Genomic DNA, 24,307 nt, shown 5'->3' on the forward strand with positions numbered 1-24,307 from the left:
TTATGCTTTAGTGGAATGAGACAGGCAATTAAAAATGAGCATGATAAAGAAGTAAATTATATGGCATACTTGAATGTGATTAAGTGTGATGAAAAAAAAAGACCAAAGTTGAGAGGAGAAAGAGGAATCGGAATCAGTAGTGGGAGGGGATATTGCAATTTTACAGAGAGTACTGGGTTTAGGTCTATTTGAGAAGGTGATATGTGAGCAAAAACTTGATGGAGGTGAGGTAATTATCCATTTGGAATCTGAGCAAAGAAAATGCCAGGCAGAGGGAGTAGATAAGGCTTGTGTCCTAGGGTAAGAGCATTCCTGTAGTGTCCAAGAGAGAGCTGGAATCCAGTGTGGCTGGAGCCAGGTGAGTAATGAAGACAATAGGAGGTGATGGGGCCAGATCTTCACCTCCATCCGAGATGAAGATTTTGTCTTTTAGCTGAGTGAAGTGGGGAGCCATTACAAAGTCATAGCAGAAAGTTTACACAATGTGCTTTATGCTTTAATAAGCTCATTCTGGCTGCTGCATTGGCAAAAGTCTCTAAGAGAGCAAGGGCAGAAGACAGGTGATTAGTTAGGATACTATGGTGGTAGTGCAGGTAACATGATGGTGGTTCAACACTGGGTTGTGGTCAGATTCTTCATACTTTGTCTATATAACCAATCTTTCCAAATGGATTAGATGTGTCAAGGTTGACTCTAAGGCAGTGGGTCATAAAGCGTGGTCATCAAACTAGTAACACCAGAATCACCAGGGAACTTGTTAGAAATGCATATTCTTGGACCTCATGGGGTGAGATCTACTAAATCAGAAACTTTGGAGGGTGAGCCTCTGCAATCTTGGGTTTTTCACAAGCCCTCCAGGTGACTCTGATGCATCCTCAAGTTTGAGAACCTGAGAAAAGGGTAGAGTTGACTGTGACTGGGCAGGCTCTGGGGAGGGAACAGATTTGGGCAGAGGAAAAGGATGAGGGGTTCAGATTTGGGCATAGGGAGTTTGTGATGTCCTCAACATCCAGATGCTAAGGAAGCCCTTGTATATTAAAGCCTGAAGCTCAGGAGAGGAATCTGAGTTGGAAATAAAAACTGAAACATTGGTTATGTTTCAGTACCATGTGAGATGGTATTTCATCTTTTTTTTTTTTGATGGTATTTCATCATAACTCTGGGTTTTTTATGTGTTTCCTTATGATTATCTTTGTAATTTTAATTTTTATATTTTATTTCATTTAAAGTTTGTTAATATACAGTGCAATATTGGTTTCTGGAGTAGAATTCAGCGATTTATCACTTACATACAACACACAGTGCTCATCACAATAAGTGCCCTCTTTAATACCTATCACTCATCTAGCCCATCCCCTACCCACCTCTCTCCATCAACCCTCAGCTTTTTCTCTATCATAAAGAGTCACTTATGACTTGTTTTCCTCTCTCCTTCCCCGCCCTTCCCATATGTCCATCTGTTTTCTTTCTTAAATTCCACACATGACTGAGGTCATATGGTATTTGCCTTTCTCTGACAGACTTATTTCACTTAGCATAATACCCTCTAGCTTCATTTGCATCATTGCAAATGGCAAGATTTCATTCTTTTTCATGGCTGAATAATATTCCATTGTGTACACACACACACACACACACACACACCACTCCTTTATCCATTCATCAGTCAATAGACATCTGGGCTCTCTCCATACTTACCTGACAGGGGAGATACCATTTTCACCTTAACTTTGAATAAAAGAAGCAGAAAGCCAAGTAATAGAGACAAAAATATATAAACGAGGCAGCCTGCCATCTACTTAAGTGTGCTAAGAGATTTGAGAGCTTTGGGAGTATGTTTTCCAGAGCCTCCATCCATTTATTATGAAGGAAACTTGTAATCTTTTTCTATTTTACCATGTACTTTGAGAATTCCTAATGTTTCAAGGGCAAAACTTAGAACTAGTAAGATTCTCTAAAGTCATCAAGTAGCTGAGAAATTTCTATCTATGTTTTTATCATGAATAGCAGTACCAAATTGCTGGCAAATGGAGCAAATGCCTTACTAAGCAACTCTGTTTTCTTGCATAGCAACTTTCATGAGGAGTGAGTGCTTAGGGCAGGGTGAAGGAGAAAGAAAAGATTCAGAAGAACAGTGGCAAGATAGGGAAGTACAGTAGGAAGCAAAGATTTTTTTTTCCATTACTACAGTTCATGTGGCCACCCAAATACACTTTCCAGTGTTTTCTTGATATTATCAAGTATGAATAGTGTCTCTGTAAATAGAACCACAGAATCAGAATATGGCACTCATATATGTTCACTGAAACAGCAAAAATTAGCAGAGAAGGCCAACCAATGAAGGACAGAGGTAAAGCAGAGACATGTCCCTCTGGAAAGAAAATGTCTTCTTTAAAAAGAGAGAAAATACAGAAAAAGTCATGCTTCTCCTGACACTGAATCTATATCTTCTGTATATTTTTTCAAAAACCATTTTAAAGGCCTTTCAGACGCTCCCACCTTAACTGCTGAGATAGAATCTTTTACATTTCACCCAGTGAGTAAACTCTGGAAAGCCTAACTCTCTTTCATCCCACAATGTAATCTGATCCACCTATCATCATCAGGGGACATCTGGGATCCATCTTATCTTTCCCACTGGCTAGTTGATTAACCAGAAAGTGTTTTGAATTGGATTCATCTATGGCAGAACTCCACGGACTTTATGAATTATAATGGGAGCAAATAAAAGGTCAGACTATATTTCTGTGCTTTTAAAGGAGAAAATTCTGCTATGGTTCAGAGTGACTGCTTAAAAATTGGAAAACTATTATATTGTATTAGTGGCTAAATACAGTAACTCATGGGATCATCTGACTGTTTAAAATAAAATATATTTTTTTCAGAGTGAGGAAGTCCTAACTCAGGAACCTGACACACAGTTGTCAATCCACAAGCATACGACAGTTAATTGGAAATAGACAGAAGGCCAGGGAAAGTGTTCGATTGCTCTTTCTTCCTCCATTTCTACTAGATGGTATTTCTAGAGACATAAGAGAGGCTGGAAGGGAAGGATCTTTAATCCAGTGCATCCTTCTCACACCATGTTTTTTGCCAGGTTCTTGTGTTTTGCCAGGGGCATGTGTTTTGTTCAGTTAGCCACTAGAATTTTTGGTAATTTTCATTGTTTGTGTCATTACTATCTATAAGCCAGGTTCAGTGCATAAATATATAAGTAATTGATTTGTTTTCTTCTTTGTTTTAATTATCCCCATTGAAAATTCATGATTTCTACTACTAAGGCTTTATATATACAAAATCACATTGCATATATCCAATACATGCTACATTCAGGAAAACCACATCTCATGGGCAGCACTGATGACCTATGGTATCATAAAGCATATTTCCAGAAGCTAATATTTCAAGGAGGATGACCAGGATAAGACATTAAATATTTTCCAAAGCAATTAGGACATCAGTTTCCAAATCTGATTTCTAAGAATATTAGGAAGGATGGTGGTCTCTTGAACCAAATTATAATTAAAAACTAAAAATTTTGTACACGGTGGATCTCTATACAAATGAGAGCTGTTCTGTTGCAATTATTATGATCATACTGGCGGGACAAGAAGCTGTGATGACTGTGCTTGAGTTTCCATTCCTGCAGCTGGGTGATCCCAGATGTATCAGGGGTTCAATGAGGGTCTTGAACTATGCTTGAGATGTTTTGGGTTCAACAAAGAAGCTTTTGCCAAATCCTTCTTCCCTTAATTTTTAAACATGTGTATTTCAAGGGAAATTTGATTCATATGTTTCTGATTCATTTACACTTAAATCATCAAAATGTTATTTTGTAAGAGCTATTTGATGTCCAAGAAGCTTTCTGAACCTGTTTTATAAGTCCTCTTAAGTCCTTTTTCTTAAAACAGGAAGTTGCATTTTGCCAAGTACAAATAAACTAAAACATTAAAAAGGTTCAAGTTCAGTTTCCAACTCTGAACTCCAGGTTTTAAGTACATTCTCAATTTAGCAAAATGTATTTTCCCACCTCTACAAAAATATGGGTGGAAGAAAAGACAGTGATGATAAAAATGAATAAAGGTATTCCCGAGCATTTATTTTTCTTAGAGACATTTCTCCAGTTGTGAAAGTTTATAATATCTATAAAAGGTACTCTTGCAGCTGTTAGCTAAAGGTGGGTTGAGAACAGGACCATCAGTCTGCTCCTTGATTCTCTGTTGACTGTGTCACAGAAGAAAAAAACCTAAAAGTGTTAATATTTTAACTTTTTACTTATTTTACCTTTGAGTGCCTTTGAGCCTTATTTATTTTAGAAAGATGGGAAGACTCAACACATTTGGTCGAATAGAAGGGACTCTAAGAGGTTCTGCAGTTTTATGTCTGTACTAAGACTATGTAACATCAATTTAAAAATATAACTGACACTCCTCTCAGAATTGGATAAATGCAGAAAATGATCTCTGGTTCATACTAAGAGGTCTCTTAATTATATACTACTCTCATGACTTTAATGCAGAGATCATTCAGCCTGACCCTGTAATTCCCTTACAGCTGATTCACTTTCATTTCTAGAAAAGGGAGGAAAAGGTTAATTATGAGAGGGGTTGGTGACCATTCTAAACAACTTACCCCAACTTTCTGCTTTCTTTTGTATTACTGAGAAATCAGGTGATTCTTGGGATGACAGGTATGATGCAACTGAAAACACTTCAACATCATTAATAAGGAGTGCCTCAGTTGATTGAGCATCCAACTCTTGAATTTGGCTCAGGTCATGATCTCAGGGTCATGAGATCAAGTTCCCTGTCAGATTCTGCACTCATGGGGGAGTCTGCTTGAGATTCCCTCTCTCCTTCTCCCTCTGCCCTGCCTCCCCCACTCATGTTCTCTCTCTCTCTTCCTTGCTTTCTCTCCTTCAAAAACAAACAAAAAATAAACATTATTAACTAACCTATCAGTTCTGCTCTGGGAGCTCACATACAGCGGCCACCAGGGAAACATGCTGATCATAGATAGCAGGTTATTTTAACAGTCTCTGTTGTAGCTCAAATGGGGGAACTTTAGGAAGAGAATGTGTAGACTGGCGGACAATGTTCATTCATAGGTTTATTTCAAGACAGAAGTAAGTAAGTGAGGTCTAAGCAGAGACTGGTAGGATTTGTAAACAAGTTGTGGTCTTGTTTTTAATGTGAGCGTGTGACAGGTGACTGTTAAAAATCTGTCTTCACTCTTATTTTGGAACACATGGTCTGAAAGGAGCTAGTATTAAAACATTTAAGTTCAGAGAATCTGTGTTACCAATATACAACTAACCTGTTGTGTGATTCATAACATAGTTTTGTAGGGTGTGGTTTTTGTTTTATTTCTCGTGATGAATAACTATCACAAGAGACAAAGTATAACACATGCTTATTGATTGATCTTTAAAAATTTTAAACTGTTGCCTATCATTTACAAAATTAATAAGTAATGAATTTTAATTACACTTTTCTCAGGCAATATTTGAAATCACTTAAGCCTCATTGGGTAGTGATGGGTATTATATTTATAAACTATTTTTTCTTTAATACTATGTTTTCATTCACTCTAAGAACATATATGATACTAGCAGTAAACTACCTTTGAGATGTTATATTATATTTTAAGCTATTTTATGTTCATCTTAAGTAAGTGTTTAAGTGCTTATCCACCATCTTGCCTAGAAAGAATTTATGCTGCTCCAAATATTAAAATCTTATATGCTACTTAATGGTACCACTAAAGTTTGGGGGAAAAAAGTCAGGAATTCCATTTTATGAAATAGAGTAATACTATCCTCACAATGCTTCTTTAAATGTAAAGAGGTTTTCAGAGAAAGAAACCTTATTCTATGTAGAGCCCTCAAAAATTATGATGTAGTAACCAAGACATGCTAAAGGCCACATCCAAGCCTCTATTTGAGATTTTTCAAAATTATAGTTAAAACCTTTCAACACATGGATTCTTTTTTAAAAAGATTTTATTTATTTATCTGAGAGAGAGAGAGAAAGCACCAGCAGGAGGAGGGGCAGAGGCAGAGGGAGAAGCAGGATCCCCACTGAGCAAGGAGCCCTGTGTGGGGCTCAATCCCAGGACCCTTGGTCATGACTTGAGCTGAAGGCAAATGCTTAAATGACTGAGGCATCCAGGTGTCCCAATAAATAGATATTCTATAATATCCCATAGTAAATCCTAATCTGAACACGTGGAGAATGAAATAAATGTATCCAAAAGCCTTTTCGAGGGATAGGTGATGCTTGCCTTTTTAAAGTTGAGTATCATTTGCTTTCACTAAAATGTATCGTGCTTTAGATAATAGCCATCATGAGTTATAGTTTTAATTTTAAAATGCCATTTATAAAATATACATTTAAAACATTTTTATTTTCCACTGGTCTCTGCCAATGTGATTTAAAATTTAAATTCAGAGGATCTCATAATTCTCCAGCTTTTTCTCTTCAGTGGCTTCATTGAATAATCATAGTAATAGCTACCATGTACTGTCTTCCTTATGCCAGTATTTAGCTGACATAAGCCCAGGAAATTCTCACAGTGACCTTGAGGGCTGAGTAGTATTATTACCTCTCATCTGAACAAAAGGAAACCTAGTCTCAGAGAGACCCCTCTATCACAGCCTTGCTCCCATCTGAGAAGTCCAAACCTTTCTGCTCTGCTGTGTTGCGAAAGAAATTAAGATATAAATGCTCTTTTCTCTTTTTTGTCCCCCCATATTTAATTCTAGATGCTGTGCAAAGTTTTGTACAAACAGTCCTACAAAAATGTTTGAATGAAATTATCATAACTTTATGCTGCAAGTTGCTATAGTATTGTCATAGGTTTCATTATTAGAACTGAAGGCAACAGGCATGTTTTTCGACTAACCCTCTGGCTTCAGTAAGTTCTACTTAAGTTACATAGAAATCAAAATCGTATTTCATTGTAGAGGGATCCATGGATGATTCAACATCTTTCAGAAAATATATTTCAAGCTGACAACTTTCCCAACTAATATCAATTAGATCGATCTCAAGTTGGTGACTTTTCCACTTATTTCAATCCAAAAATATATTTCAAGGTGATTACTTTCTCAAATCTTTACACTTTTCACAGCCAAAGAATCATATGATTGATTCTCAGATGTTATGGGAGTGTCCATCTATAATAATCAGGACATTTGTTTTGTTGTCTAAGATTTTGACAACCCACATAGCTGCTCCAGTTTTCTGTTTGGGCTACCCTCTTAACCTGTATGTGCCTCCTTCCTTTCTTTTCCAGGACTGCCCACCAGAAGCAGGCGATTTCCGAGCTCAGCAATGCTCAGCTCACAATGATGTCAAGCACCATGGCCAGTTTTATGAATGGCTTCCTGTGTCTAATGACCCTGACAACCCATGTTCACTCAAATGCCAAGCCAAAGGAACAACCTTGGTTGTTGAACTAGCACCTAAAGTCTTAGATGGGACTCGTTGCTACACAGAATCTTTGGATATGTGTATCAGTGGTTTGTGCCAAGTAAGTGCTGACTTCTTTCCATTCTATTTTTCCAGAGGGTCCTAGTGTCTTTGAGTAAATAGCCTTTGGATAGTCCTGCTATCTCAATCATCCAGCTTTACTTTTTCTAGAATTTATAAAGGATGATAGATTTGAAAATTGAGGTTTACTTTCAGTTGAAACTATAAATGTTATAGTTTGTGTTAAGGAAAAGAGGGCTAGAATTGTTTTTTCATTCTTTGAGTCTCAGCTGAATATGAAAGGCTAAAAGTTCTTGAGTATGTGTGTCACTTTTGTATTAGACTCCGAAATTACTTCTACCTTGGTTGTCACTGAAATGTATTTGTATGTGCCTGTGGGGTGTATGTGTGTGTCTGTGTGAAATTGGAGGCATCAATTTTCATTTACTTAGAGTTGCTGAATCACTTGGGTAAGATTTACTCTAAAATCTCCAAGTAAACTCTGGGCAAACTTATTTCTTCATTATTGTAACTCTAATTTTGTTGAAAGCTTGGGCAAACTAATGAAAGGCATGGCAGTGTGAGTTAAGGTCAGATTTCATCCAGGCAAGTCTTTAAAATAGGGATAGTGAAGACGTTTGATTTCTGGTGTCAATTTATCAGTTAGGTGTGGGGTTAGTAAAAAGAGAAAGTTAGTGTATATGATGTATTTGCCAGCTTTATATTAAAATCGACTCTGGATTAGGATGACTAGCCTAGTTTTTGGAGCAAGCAGCTGCTATAATTTCCTGTGTGCTATACTTGACCATATACTTTTTTATTTCACTAAGTACACATTTTGAGGATCTTTGCCTCTCCCAAAACAATACTGTTTGAAATTTTTCTCTCCTCAGAATCTCTAATAGCTAGCAATAAAAGAAAAAACATAAAATATATTTCAGTAATTTGTTGTTTCAAATCCACGTTTGTTTAAAACCTAAACCTATATTATATTTATTTATCTGAATATTTATATTCAGATATAAAAGGAATAACTGTAATGTGTATTACTACAAGAAATTTGAGGTGTCCTGCATGATTTTATGTATATGAGAGACGAGACAGACATGCTAAACCTTCATAAAATCTAAAATCATGAGACAGGGAAATTGTGGCATGTCCAAGCACTTCTCAGATAGGAGGATAGAAATGTATACATCTCTGCAGATTACTTTATATACAAGAGATATGTAAATTTCAGATACAAATATGAATATAGAATCTTACTATTTTAGATATAGGAAAAGCCTAAGATATTATCTATTCAATATCCTAAAAAGCCATATATTTGAATATTGCTTGTGATATAGGGTGCTTGCTTCCTTCTCTGGGATTTTCAGTGGTATCAAAATGGAATTATGAAATCTGTAAAAGTTTTGGGAATAATAGAGAATTTAAAGCAAATGCATATAAAAAAGAGGCTGTGTTGTAGGGAATGGCAAATAAGATAATAATAATACTTTATGTGTGTTTACTATTGGAGTAAAGCCAGACAGATTTCCATTTTATAAATGAAAAAAACAAAACAAAACAGAGTAATTCCATGGTTTTCTGAAAGTTACATGATTGAACTTGAAATGGGACTAAATTTCTGGTCTCCAAAGCTGTTTGTATTCTATTACACTGATGAATGGACCAAAATAAACAAGACAGGTCAGCAAATTAGGTTTCATTTATTTCTGTGGCATGGGAGTTCAACGTGGCCTCTTTCTTTCCTAGACTAATCCTGCCAGCTGGCTTCATATATGTTGGCAACTGAGAGGGAATCGTATCTCAGAAGTGAAAGAATGAATTTTATATAAGTAAATATGGAGTACTAGGCTGGACATTTGGTTACAAGTATAAGCAAACCTCCTTTACTTCAATTCTTATGAGTCTGACTTGTTAGATTTGGGGTGGGGTGATAAATGTAAATTAGAGAGTATCTGAAAAGAATATCTGAAAAGCAATAGCATGGTACAGGAGATGAAATAACACAGGTTGCATTTGGGCACTAACACACAGTTTGGCTAGAGATCAGGGGCTCCCCACCCCCAGAATGCAGTAAGAAGACAGAGAGGTAGTTTGGGAGAAAATCATGGATGCTTGAATGGCAGACATGACTATGGCGAATAGTAGGTGGCCAAGAAAGTGTTTTAGAGGAGAAGAGACATAATCATAGCTCTGCTTTAGAAAGATTAATATAGCTACAGGTGTAGGTCCTAAAGCCAAGGACTCCAGCTGAAAGGAGGCCTGTAGAGCAGCCAAGGTGAGGCGAAGTAGGAGTCTGGGTTAGGGCAGTGACAGCAAGGAAGTAGTAAGAAAACTAAGCCTAAAACCGGGAAGGAGTTTTCATTTTGATCAAAACTAGGACAGAGGGTAGAGAGCAATAAATCAAATTAATCATGCTCAAGGGATCAAAATCTACAACTTAATGTGAATTTGTAACGGATATAATTCTGGATCCTTGCTGCCATTACCATGATAAGCCTGTATTTTCATGATTAAAGCCTTCTTCAGTTTTATAAAAAGAAAAGGAAGGGACAAATGATAGCAAGATGATAGAGAAATAAAGATGGAATATTTAAATGCAATGTATACATTTTTCAAAGGACAAGAATAAAGTTAGTCATGATAAGAAAAGCACTCATTACTATTTAAATACATGCATTCTATTCTACTTAGAAAAAATTCCTTTATTTAGCTTGTATCTATGTATTGGTGATTCATATTTTCAGTCTTTGATAAGAAACATTAAGAAAAGGCCATATTTTCCTAATTTTTGAAAATGTCACAAGTCTCACTGCTAACTTAAGTGTGAAGTTTTTCACATTGAACAGCTTCTCCTGGTTTCCTGAAAAAAAAAAAAATCATCTCTGATCTATTTCCCCTTCTCTTCCATTTCTATCACATTTGTTGGGGGATTCTTAGCGCTTTCTCTGGCTATGTTTTTGCCTTAAAATAACTTTTTTGGCAAGCTGTTTCAAATATTTTTGATGCTGGAGAGATATAAACTCTAAGGAAGCTAATGTCTACCTTTGGACAGAGCCTTGCTTTGATAGCAAATGACTGTATAACAACAGAGACTTGTCATTTATAAGCACTAATTACTTCAGTTATATTGTTTAATACTCAAGAACCACTTTCTCAATCTGCCCTTTAACTATTAAACTATTAAGTAAAACTGTGGGGTCCTTGCCCTTTAGAGCCAGGAGATACCTTAGCAATCCATAGAGAAGAAAACTGAGACTGAAAACTGTCCCAAGGTCATGATTGAGTGGGTTGCCTGTCTTTGTTGTGTTATTTGTATTAGGAAAATTCTAGAATCATCAGCATTTATAATAATATCTTATTCTTAGTAATATTAGAGCATCCTATTAGGCAGTATACTCACTCTAGTAGTAGTGGTAATACTAATCATAAAATAGGTTCTATTTTTGAGTGACTACCACATCTAGACATTTTATGTCTATTTTTTTCTAATATAATTGACCCTCAAACAGCATGGGTTCAAACTCTGTGAGTCCATTTATACATGGATTTTCTAATAAATACATTAGAAAAATTTTGGAGATTTGCAACCATTTGAAAAAACTCACAGATAAATTAGGTGGCCTAGAAATATTAAAAAAATTAAGGAAATGTTATGTCCTGAGTGCATGAAATATTTGTAAATGAAGTCTATTTTATCACTTACCTAAGGCACAAATCTATTATAAAAGTTAAAATTTATCAAAACTTATACACACAAACACAAATTATACAATATCTCTTCATTTTTGATGTTGAGTGTTAGTAATACCTACATCACCTACAGTGTTTTGTGTCAGTAAGGCAATATTGTTGTAGACGTTTCATCTTATAAACAGGTGACATAAACTTACTATATTGATAAATGCAGTACAGCACTGAAAAGGGATTTTCCTTATGATTTTTTTAACATTTCCTTTTCCTTTGCTTACTTTATTATAGGGATACAGTACATAATACATATAACACATGAAATATTTGTTAATCAACTTTATATTATTGGTAAGGCTTCTAGTCAAGAGTATGCTCTAAGTAGTTACGTTTTTGGAGAGTCAAATGTTACACGTGGATTTTCAACAGCACAGGGGATGAATACCTCTAAAGTTTGAATTGTCCGGGGTCAACTGTATTTACAACTCTACATATTAGGCAGCATCTTCATTTCACAGATAAAGAACTAAGACTCTGCTATAGCACTAGCCCAGAGGCATCACGTTCTGTCTGACTCTAAAGCTCCTGCTCCTCTTATAAAGCTATGTGGACAGGAACCATCCAATGTTCACCAATGGTTCCCAAACTAGGCTGCATACCAGAATCACTTGGAGAGCTCTTAAAAGATCCAACTCTTAGTCCTCATCCCCCAGAAACTCAGATTTATTAGTTTTCTGTATATAGAACACTCTCCTTATGATCCTTTGTTTGACTAGATTTATGAACCACTTATTGGTTGAAAAGCAGACAAGATTTAAAGTCAAAGGACATGGATTAGAATCTGGCTCTTCTTTTATAATCTTGACCAGCCTTCCTGAATTCTATTTTTCAGTCTGTGGGAAGTAAGATTGTCTCGCAGACTGTTGAACACTGAGATAATTCATGTGAAAATGCTTAACTGTATAGCACTATGGAAATACAGAATATCCTGAACATTTTAACTTGCAAAATATATTGAAGTTGTGGTTCCCCTTATGATATATCATAACCCTGTAACAATTCAAAAAGGTTCTGGAAGGATAGAAAGTAAGCAAATTCTTGCTCTGCTAAGAACATCAAATAAGCAAAGGAGAACTTTCATCATGTACTTCACCATCATCATTTCATAACTGAAATGTTAACAAGGACATAGTAAGAACCTGATTTCAGAATCAAGGACCATACTTTAATTTGAATATACTTTGCCTTATGAGAAAGTTACTACTCTGTACTTAGGTTTTTTTTTTCCCTCCAGAGCACAGAAATTGTTGCAGTGCTTCACAGACCAGCATTTGGAAAACACTGTCTTTGAGATCTAGTCCAGCCCAGAGAAATATTGCTACTAGGTATGATTTTCCCAGGATCTTACAGCCCGTTAATGGTAGGCTAGAGGTCAGAGAATGTCAGTGTTTATCAACATTTTTGACTATGCTCCCTGTGTAATTTCATCAGCATATCCCATGGGCCAAGATTTTGTTCAGCTTTAACACTATCATTTATACATGAAAACAAACAGGTTTAGCGAATATATCTTTTCAAACCAAACTTCTCCTTTTCCCTCCTGCCCTAGAATCTGATCCTTGTTCCTGACAGGTCATCATCGTATTGCTGTCCCTCTCCACCTGAAATACTGGGATTTTCATTTGCTTGTTGTCATTCAAAATTAGATGAAGTTGGAGATAAGGCAGATCTGGGGCAAGAAGGGGGGCGGTGGGGGGCAACATTTGTCATCCTGTGAATAGTTAGGAGCAAAGTCTCTGGAGTCAGACTGCCTGGTTCTAATTTAGGCTTCACAACTCATCGGTAGGTGACTTGGAGCAAGTTCCTATGTCTCAGCTTCCTCATCTGCAAAATGAGGCTAAGATTTGTAACTACCTGATAGGACTTCCATGAGGACTAAGTAATCAAATGTTTAAAGTGCTTACTATAAGCTTGATAAATCCTAGCCTGTAGTAGCAGTGTAGTAATCACAGTAGTAGTAGTAGTAGTAGTAGTAGTAGTAGTAGTAGAAGTAGTAAGTGGTACCCAAATTACTCCTTGCCATTGACTTTTTCTCTTTTTGAGTGCATGGTTTAATGCAGTTATACATACAAAAGGGGATACTGACTTCCCAATGAATGAACAGACCTTCTGTTAATTTCCTATTGCAACCTTCTTTTACTAATAGCTCCACATTGTACCATTATCAACTCCTGATCCAGGGTAGTGAATTGAATCCTGTCCAGAGTTAATGAGCCATCACAAATAGGATCAGCTCTATTAGTACTGCTGTTATTCATTTATTTTCATTATCCAAATTACCCCATTTATATTTGCTATAAAGCACAAAGCTGGTTTCTGTTTTAAATGTATAAAAGTGAGTAGCATAACTTTACAGATAGAACATCTGCTGCTGTTAAAAATAATTTTGAGGTTATTTTGAAGTCACATTCATAAAAGTGTACTTTATATCTATAATTAATGAAATTCATCAGTTGACACCTAATATGTGTATATCAAAGACAAAATGTCATTATAACCAGCTCTTTTGTAATGAATCTACATATTTATAATATTGCTTATTGCTATGTTAGAAAATAAACCATTTCAAAAAGGAAGAGAATAATTTCTTTTAAAGTAATGCCTTATAGAATATTGTTTTTAAATGAATAATACAATTTAAAAATAAGCTGTAAATTGGATCATGGAGTTTTGACATCTGTACTATGGATGGCAACATTACAATGAGCCGTGCTTCTAACAAAGAAGTTCTTTCCATTTTTAATAACTCCTGTGGTGAGTAGTTAGAAGTGAATTAAGTGGAATGATTATTTCTCCATCTCTGTCTGTGACCTAAGTCACTAGTATCAAATGTCTACCAGTTATTCTAGGTGGTGATGTCAGAAACAAGGAGTTAACCGTTTTCCTTCTGTGTTTTTAAATCGACTTCCATGTGGAAGCACGGTGTTACTTAAAAGATAAAGTGCACATTCTTTCTTTCTATCCCCTTTGCAGAATACAATACAAATTTACTTCTTACTAGTTAAATTTTGGCAAGTTACTTAGTTTCTGAACATTATTTATTTCTTCTCTCAAAAAACTACTAGATGTTGGGTACTGAGGATGCAAAGTTAAGTAAGATCTCTTCTCTCCGAGTGATACCTTTGTAGGGTTACTGTGAAAAGTTCAGTTACTTTTCTTAAAAAAATCATTAATTTAACAAATATTTACTTAGGAATTACCAGTGTGTTTGCTCGATGCTGAAGATAGATGAATGGAGAGAGAAAAAAAAAACAACAGTCTCTGAATTTACACTCTGATGAGAGATATGATAAATAATACAGAAAATTACACTATCATCACAATACTACATGTCCTCTGAATACAAAAAGTACCCTTGAGTCACCAGACTATATTCTCACTGTAAGTAGGGTGTTCTTTGTAAAATACAGATTTGGTTTCATTTCTTATCTGCTCAAATCATTTCAGTTGCATTCTTTTGCATCAGGGTAAAAAAAAAAAAAAAACATTTTCTTTTCTTTTTAAAAATATTTAATTTGTTTATTCATGAGAGACACAGAAAGAGAGACAGAGACATAGGCAGAGGGAGAAGCAGGCTCCCTGCGGGAAGCCTGATGTGGGACTTGATCCAAGGACCTTGGGACCATGCCCTGAGCTCAAGATAGATACTCAACCACTGAGCCACCCAGGCATCCCAACCCAAATTTCTTATATTGGGTTTCTTTACTGGGTCACTTACAACAACAGAAATTTAGTCTCTCACAGTTCTAGAAGCTAGAATTCCAAAATCCATGTGTCCTCAGAGCCATGCTTCCTCTGAGACTCTGGGTCAAATCTCGTTGCCTTTTCCTAGCTTCTAATAGATGGCCTTCATCTTCCCAGGGCCATTTTCTCTCTCTGCCTACCTCTTTGTCTACATGGCCTTCTCCTGATGTCTCTGGTTTTGCTTCTTATAAGATCACCGGAGATATGGGATCAGAGCCCATTCCAATTGAGCATGACCTCATCTTAATTTGGTCGTTTCTACAAAGAGGCTCTTTCCAAATAAGATCACATTCACAGGTAACAGGGTGAGGGAACAGTGAAAGACTTATGTATCTTTTTGGGAGACACAATTCAACCCACAATAGCATGCATCCCTGTTAATTTGAAAGTAGTGCAAACATCTACATAGATACATACACATATATCCATATATACATAAATTTTTAATAGCATGTAGGAGCCACAATGAGGGATATTTAGACTGTGGTAAATAGGCAGAATATTTAACCAAGACACAAGATCAAAGAATGCCCAGAGGAGAACTGAAAATGCTCTAACCAGTGCCTAGACTGAAAGGATAAAGAACTAAAGAGAATGTCAGGGCCTATGTCATGAAGAGACATGAAAGTAAGAAGATTGGGGACTTGTAGTGTTGAGTGCAAAAGAGTGCCTTTGAAATAATTCAGGCAGGTGAAAGATAAGGGAAGATGTATATTTCAGAAAGAGTACTCTATCTTTGGTGAGAGCAATAGATTGGAAGAGGGCAAAAATTGGTAGTGGGATGAGGAGAGATTTTAATACAAATTAGAGTTAGAATTCATGGACTTGGTGATTGGTTAAATGCAGCAGGAGAGAAAAATTGAGAGCTGAAGATAATGCCTGGTTTTCTAGTTTGAGCAACGTGTGGTGCTGCCATTCATTGAAATGAAACACAGGAAAAGAGTCACGCATTGGTTTAGAACAGGGAGGAGCGATGCAAAGAAAATGCATGCACAGTGTACTGTCTGTCCTGTGATATTCACTCAGTGACTTTGCATCCTTCCTCCCTCCCTCTTAACTCTGTTTTCTTAATGAAAGGTGTGTTTCCATTAAGTTTGTATAGTCATAGGCCTACTTGGGCATGTTTAAAAATTTGTCAGGTTAACCTTTTCTGTGATCATGCACCAGTTAGGTGACTAGTCAAACTAAATGTTTGTCTCTTTCAGGAAAAACTGAAGTCAAACTAGTGTGTATGTAGCATTTTGAAGTTCCTCAAGGTATCCTTTCTCTTTGAAGAGCTTAGAGATATTAAAGCAACATTCCATAGGTCCTCATTCATCTCATGATATTTCCTTGCTGCCATCCCAATGAGGTCTGTTTTTTTATTCATGTATCCTGTCTACTCATAGAAAACATTTCTCTGTTATATGGGAATTTTTTTCCATCTTGATATTCAGTTTGTGAGGTGGGAAACCTTTCTTCCTATAGCATATATAGGAAAGCTTTTTAGAATGTTATATCCATTTAATTTTTCCGTTGAAATTAAGCATGGGCTGGGAAAGACAGGATTGATTTTGTTTTCCCAAAGAGATTCAGCTAAGTAGATGAAGACAGAGTGAATCTAACGTAGAAAAAAAAAATTCAAATTTTATCCTTTTTGGTGCTATTTACTCTGCAGAGTACACTGTACATATCAGCACGTGCTTCTTGTGCCAATTCTTTGGGATATCTTTATCATTTCCATTTCATAACTGAGGGGATTGAGGCTCATAGAAGTTCATACAACCAGAAACAGGCAAAGGTACAATTCAAATCCCATCATCTCTATTATATACCACTCCATCTTCTGGGAAAAGATATTCTAACAGTGAAGCATAATATCAGTAAAGATACCTCTTTGCTATTAGGTGTATGACTGTCTATTGCTCAGATAAGGAACTCTTTGGCCTGGGAATTCTGTGTTCCATTAAATGAAAGCTCCACTAGGATCTGGCAACTTTCTTGATCCATCCTATGATGCCTTGTTTCACAGATGATTCTTTGGACCACTTCCTTGCAAAAATACTAAATGTACTAAATTTTACCTACTTATCTTTAAGAGTGTCTCACTATTGTTAGTGACTATAAAGTGCAAGGTCCCCCAAGACTACCATCACTTTTCACACCAGCTTCAAGTTTGGGATCTCTGAGACTACCCTCAGGTTTGATAATTCACCGTAAAGACCCACAGAACTTACTGAAAGCTGTTATAGTTACAGTTTGTTACAGCAAAAGAATAGTACAGCTACCTTGGAAAACAGTCTGGCAGTTCCTCAAAATGTTCAACAGAGTTACCATATGAACAAGAATTTCCACTCTTGGGTACAGACCCAAGAGAAAAACACACAAAAAAATTGTACTCAGTAATTTATAACATTATTCATAGTAGCCAAATAGCAGAAAACGACCCAAATGGCCATCACCTGATGAATGGATAAATTAAATGTGGTCCGTCTATATGGAATATTATTCTACAGTTAAAAGGAATGAAGTACTGATACATGCTATAACATGAATGAACTTTCAGAGCAATATGCTGAGTGAAAGAAGCCAGTCACAAAAGGCCACATATTCTATTATTGCATTTCTATGAAATGTCCAGAATAGGCAATTCTATCAAGACAAAAATTAAATTAGGGGTTGCCTAAGGCTGGGGGTTAGAATAATGGGGAGCAACTGCTAATGAGCATGAGCTTTCTTCTGGGGGTAATAAGGATGTTCTAAACAGACTTTAGTGATGGTTTCACAATTCTGTGAATGTACTAAATAAAACAATTAAATTGTATACTCTAAATGGATGGATATTATGGTATGCGAATTATACCTCAAGAAAGATGTTTTTTAGATATGGTACAAAGATTCAGAAGTCTATGGACTAAATCTAAAGACTGTTATCTTGAAGAGTGATCTGATCTAACTCTTTGGCAGAGTTATTATGACTAATCCATTAGTCTTCGTGGGTGTCCCCTTCATTCATTATTGTTCTAAGAAGTGATTTCTGACCCTAAGTATTTATAAGTATTAAAACTGATTTAGAAACTGGCACATAACAGGTTTTTAATGAATATACACTGAATGAATGGATACTGATATTAAGCTGGAAGTTGGGGCAGCCCTGGTGGCCCAGCAGTTTAGCGCCGCCTTTGGCCCGGGGTGTGATCCTTGGAGACCCGGGATGGAGTTCCACATCAGGCTCCCTGTGTGGAGCCTGCTTCTGCCTCTGCCTGTGTCTCTGCCTCTCTCTCTCTCTCTGTCTGTCATGAATAAATAAATATAATCTTAAAAAAAATTTAAGCTGGAAGTTGCACATCTTTCCTTTCTTTTTTATGGGAAATAAGTTTGGACTTAAGGTCTTTTTCTTTCATTGTAAATTCTCAACCAAGCATTATTTGCTTAGGGGTATCAGATATTAACACTACTACTTAATTCACTGAGTGATTTCACAGAAAGCAGTTTGGAACTGAAAAGACAATTTAAAATCTTGCAGTATGATCCTTCTATTATATGTGTGAGATATTTGAGATCTAGAGAAGTTCAATCAAATTTTTAATTAGGGCTGCCGTGTGGTGCTGAATTATACTCAATGGGAATATGAAGACACTCATGATCCCTGCCTTCAAGAGGCTTACAGCCTTAAGTTGATGAGGCTCAAACATGAATAATTATAATCAGCAGCAGCATGTGGAGGGAGGAAGAACTTGGGTTTTGGACTCGAACACAAGTCTGAAGTCTGACTTCTAAACTTTTACTATCTGTGTGATCATGGAGTAATTTATTAGGTTCTTTAAGCCTCATTTTTCTCGCCCATAAAAACAGAGATAATAATGCCTAATATTAATAAGAACTGGTTTTTACTGAGGAAGTTACATGCTGGGCACTGTGTTGTGCAAGCACTTTATGTATGTTATCTCCTTGAATCCTCACGTAAACCAATGGTGGTGGGGGGTGCATATTGCTACCATTTTTATGGAGGAAGGAAATGAGGCTTAGTGAGATTAAGTATTGTTGACTCATTCCATTTATTGAGCATCTAAGGTGAGGCATCTTGCTAGAAACAATATACTCCGTGTACAGAATGCGATGGGAGCAGGTAGGAGGAGTGGTGGATCTCAGTTTTGAGGAGGTTGGAAGGTCTTGATTTCCCTTGTCATGTTGCCCTCTTCCCTGGTACCCAGTGTCCTACAGGGAAACATTGTAGGTGAATTAATATTAATTCCCTTCTCTTGCACCTGTTATTCTCTTGTTTCCTTTATCTTTATATTAATCATCATGACCATCTAGTCAGTTAAATTAAGACCCCACCCCCACTACTGACTGGCAAACACTGTATCCAAATCATTCTTTGTGTTTTGCCATTAATTTGCTCAATATAAGACAGTTGCATGGACGGATCAACAACTCAATAAATCTCTGTGTTGACTATTTTTGTCTCCTGATGACCGAACCCTCCCTAAATCACACATATTATTCATTCTAAATGTCTTTTTTATCTTTTAATTTATTTGGGTCTTGTTCTCATTTCCTTCAGGCTGTGAAGCAATGTCCATTTGTGTAAGTTTATTTTTTTTATGATATTAGGCTAGAAATACTTTAGAATTTGGGGTCTCCTGCCATCCATTCTTTATTTACCATGGCTTAGGAGATGGCCCATATCTACCCAGAACCTTTGCCATCAACATAACTGTTGATTTGCTTAGTACATCACCCAGATTCTCTGGATGAACTCTCATTGCTGAAGCCCTTAGATCTTTCCTGGGATTAAACTCACAATATGCAAAGGCCATAAATATCAATCAGGATTCCAGTGTGAGGTAGTTTCTTTCCCAGATATATATTAGAAAATAGGTCTGGAGATTGTTTTCTCCTATAGGATGTTCCATGGCTAAGCTAGATGATCTCCACACACAGTTTTAATTAGTTCAATTCTCTCCATAGATAAGTTTTAGGTCATAAAATGCTAGTCTTCCCAGAAACTTGAAATGCAAGGTTTAAGTGTATGAGAAATGTGTAAGATTTGAAACTTTGCCTTAGGTTTTACAAAAAAAAAAAAAGTTAGGTCAGAATAGCAAAGTAAAATTCAGGAAGCCGTTTTGAAACGGAGTGTCTGAAGACACTTCCTATAATTGTTTAAAAATGAAAGGCAATTAGTAAGTAATTATATGCTGGCTGATTGGCATATTTCCAAGGAAATATCAAGAAAAAGGCATAATTTTAAAAAATCTTGTAGCTACTTTAATTGTCAAAATTCTTAATAAAAACAATTTAAAGCATTAGATACCTTCCAGATTATGAGCCGTGAACATAATTTTACCCAAGTTTTAACGTACTCATGGTTGCCAAAGACCCTCTTGGAACACTCCTAGGAAGGGCAGCTTGCCAGCATTAGGAAAATCCACCCAGGCACCTAAAATTAGTGTAATATACCCCACCTGTCCTTTTGAGTGCTTTTTGGTTAGACTGCCTTGAGGAGCTCAAATCAAGAAGGTACAAAGTGTTTTTCCTGTGAGATGCCTATTTGCAATCCAAGGGAACACTTAAGAATCTGAAAAATCTAGACAGAAAGGCAAGAAATGATTGGTGTGGTTAATAGAACAGAGAGGCCAAGACAAATTCAGAGGCCTTGGGAAATATTTTGAACCTGTACGAAAAGCTAATCACGTAATAATGGCTTTGAAAGAAGCTTGGAGATCACCAGCTGAATCTCCTCATTCTGTTTTTGAAAATACCGAGCATCACAGTAGGCATGTGACTTACCCAAGATCTCCGAACAGGCAAGCGATGGTGGTTCAAACTTGGAGGGCTTCTGGCTCCAAGTCCAGTGCTCTTTAATCCGTATTAAGTACAAGTTCTTTTTGTGCATATGATTTTAAGAACCTTTAGAGTTTAAAGCATTCTTTTGAATTAGACTATTCATTTTGTTGGTCTCTTTTTACCATTATTGAGTACATTTCAGTCCCTGAGCTAAATTTCTCTCCCTTGTGGCCAAATTATCACAGAACATTCCACTCACTTAAAAATAGTTGTACTATAAAAGAAAATACAAGTGGAAAACCGTGCCAACAATAAACATTTTAAAAAAACTTCACACACACTGCTTCCATTCCTGCAGAAACGCCAAGTGCAAACCTACTGCACCTGCAGGCTATGGCAATCACACAGTGGCCAGGACCTGGTGACTGGCTAGTCCCTTATGCCCTTAGGTTTATGATTTAATTTGAATACAACTTTAGTTTCTTTTGCCAGCAGAGTTACAGGTGATTTAAAGAAACAAGTATTTTAGGGTAAGAGTGGGGAGGGGCAGGCGGGTAAAGGAGGCTTGGGAACTAGTGGCAAAGTCACATTAAAATGAAAGAATGTAACCAGTGTATCATTTTCCCAAGATCTCACCTCCTGCATTCTTGACTACTGTCCTTCTCTTTGTCTGCTAGGGTTCTCCCGGTAGGGAGAAGTTCTCTCCTCTGAATGACTCTCAGCTTCTAAGGCAGAAACTTCAGTATTATTGATGGTTAACAGAAAGACTTGTTAATTTGATTCTCCCATCCATACAACAGGGTTTTTTTTATTGAGTAACATTGTCTGTGCAGCCATTTCCACTCCAGATTTTTTTTTTAATTTTATTTATTTGTGATAGTCACAGAGAGGGAGAGAGAGGCGCAGAGACACAGGCAGAGAGAGAAGCAGGCTCCATGCACCGGGAGCCCGATGTGGGATTCGATCCCGGGTCTCCAGGATCGCGCCCTGGGCCAAAGGCAGGTGCCAAACCGCTGCGCCACCCAGGAACCCCACTCCAGATTTTTATGTGACCTAGCTAGGGATGGATTTTTTTCTTCTTTTTATGGAGAGTGTTTGCAAGGGCATGCTTTGCTTGGGTAAGGGATACAATTTGGTTTGGTAAAGCAAAGACATACTCAATGGTGACATGAATGCAGCTCTTCTGGCCTCTGCCCTCTCCTTCCCCCACATGTACCTGGGGAGACAGGCATGTGCTTAGCAGGAAGTAGGATCCTACCAGATCAGAGGAACGCTGAGTTTCTTCATGCACAGGCTTTTTTTTTTTTAATCCAGCGAAACATTTTTATGATCATTTAACACATGCTTTCTTAGGCAGCGTGTATGTAGAATGGTTTCATTGGGCCTGTGTAGATCTAGCCTGGTATTTTCCCAAGTATTCTCCAGGTTTCTCTCTGTAATTTGGAGTATAGTTTTAGTTTTCTCCCCAGGTGATTTTCGTAGCTCTAAAGCAGAGGTTGCAAACTAGCAATCCTTCAGCCAAATACATCCCCCACTGACAACTTTTATTCAGTGCATGTCGTGTTTTTTTGTAAAAATTTGAATTCGTTGCCAGTATGGAAATATATTTCCGATAAAACTTCTGATTCACAACATATCCTTTAAGAAATCAGATCTGCAACATGACAACCATTTGATAAAGCTGAGTAGTTGCTGCAGCTTTGTGATGACATGGACATTTCCAATCCCCTTTCTCTACCTGCATAGGCTAGACTCTGCAGCTATGTGTATCTCTGACTCTCCCCCAAAGGATACATAGTCTAGATGTTTCTAAGGGCAAGGGGAAAGAATTAGTGATTATCATGGTAATTGTAAGAAGAATAAAATAATCCACCCCATATACTGTGCACAAACCATGCCAGACCCTGTGCCAAGTACTTGACCTGCCATTTAACCTCACATGGACACCATCTATAACCCAAAGGGTTAATTTGCTGCCCTAAGGTCATATAACTTGTGAGTGGCTGAGTTAGGATTTGAACAGGGATGTGTCAGACTTTAAGACTTGTACTTTTCATTTTATCATAACCATCTTGCAGAATCATACCTTCCTCCCAAGTAACCCTTCCTGAATTTCAGACCTATAAGAATATACAACTGGATGCCAAAAATTGGGGGCCCTATGCATCACTAGTTTTCCAGCTTCTGTCAGGAAGAGGCAAAGGGAGAAACTTGGTTCTCACTGGCAAAGCTTCTACCCTGATTTTTGTCCTCCACCTGAGGAATAGCTCAGATGCTAATGCATGAAGCCATTCTCTTGGATAAAAGGAACTCTCGGGAAAATTTAAGTTTATTTGAGGCCACATTAAAGGCTTTAAAAAGAACATTTGAATACAAGGAAGGAGGACCTACTCAAGTGTTTTAAAACCTTAAGATAGGAAAATACGCACATAACCTGTTCCGATGGTTATTTTAAAAGGAAAAAATGAAATTTCCTATACTTGAAATTACATATCTTATTTATGTTCTCTTTCTTCCCCTTGTATGATATTTAAAGCTTACTGCTTTTTAAATCTAGAATGTTGTTGATTTACTATTGGTTTCCTTTGACATTATTTTCCTTCACTTCCACTTCTTTTCTATGGAAGTTCTCAAAACCTTTAACTCCTTTGATTTTTTTTTCTCTCCCCTCTTACAAATGTTACGAATATACATCTTAACAAAGTTTCCTCCTATACACTTAGTTTCAGGATAGGAAAACATATGCCCCCTTCTAGCAAAATCTATATCCCTCTGTTCTTTTGGTTACAAGCAATAGAAATGCATTCAGTTCAATCAAAATCCAAAAGAGAGATTATTGAAAGTATAGGATCAGTGATAGAAATTTCAACTATTTATTCTGCAAACCAGTTACTGAGAATTTAAGATCAAAGGGTAAGCCAAGGGCCAGACTTTAGGAAGCACAGGAGCTATGGCAGCTTTAAGGTCCTCAGCATAGATCTGGAGAACGACTTCTGTCTTTCTCTGTTCTGGTCACTTTTTTTAAATCCCAGGGAAGACAATCCAGTCTAGCCTAGGTGATTCTATTATTAAAAAGATAAGCCATGGCTAGGGGATGGAACAATGAATACAATCATGGGCCACTGGGGACTTCTTAGGGATGCTATCTTCTTAGGGATGCTATGCTTCTTAGGGATGTGGTGACAGTTTCATAAATTTTTATTTGCTTGTCTCTAAGTCAGGGATTCAGTCTACACAACAGTAGATTTTATTGTGTGTGAAGCTTCTGCGAGATATAGTGACAGTATTGACACAGGCTCTTAGTTAAAAGTCTAGAACTTTAGTTGTTTAGAGATTCAGTCTGAGAAATATCCCAGACCTTTTCCTGTAATAGGAAATGATTTACTAAAGCAATAGTTCTGTAAGTTGCGTTAACATTCTACCATGTTCCATGATTATTAGTGATTTTCACAGGGTCCTACAGTGTGGGCTCGTGCATAAAAAAATGTCCTCCCTGGTTAATAAATAGATATGATTTTGCTACTGCCTGCTGCCTGTGAGAGAATAGGTACCCCCTGAGTTTT

General features: G+C 36.9%; 1 protein-coding gene across 4 annotated transcripts in view; it reads left to right on the forward strand.

Annotated features, from left to right (window-relative positions):
- Nucleotides 1-24,307, forward strand: part of ADAMTSL1 (ADAMTS like 1) — an 873,417-nt gene that overhangs the window by 572,193 nt on the left and 276,917 nt on the right. For all 4 annotated transcript variants that reach the window (XM_077912089.1, XM_077912090.1, XM_077912093.1 and 1 more), the window contains one exon: nt 7,297-7,533. In XM_077912089.1, the coding sequence (XP_077768215.1) occupies nt 7,297-7,533 (237 nt within the window). The remainder of the gene's footprint in view (nt 1-7,296; nt 7,534-24,307) is intronic.

The sequence above is a fragment of the Canis aureus genome, chromosome 10, assembly GCF_053574225.1.
Source record: "Canis aureus isolate CA01 chromosome 10, VMU_Caureus_v.1.0, whole genome shotgun sequence".
Taxonomy (NCBI): domain Eukaryota; kingdom Metazoa; phylum Chordata; class Mammalia; order Carnivora; family Canidae; genus Canis; species Canis aureus.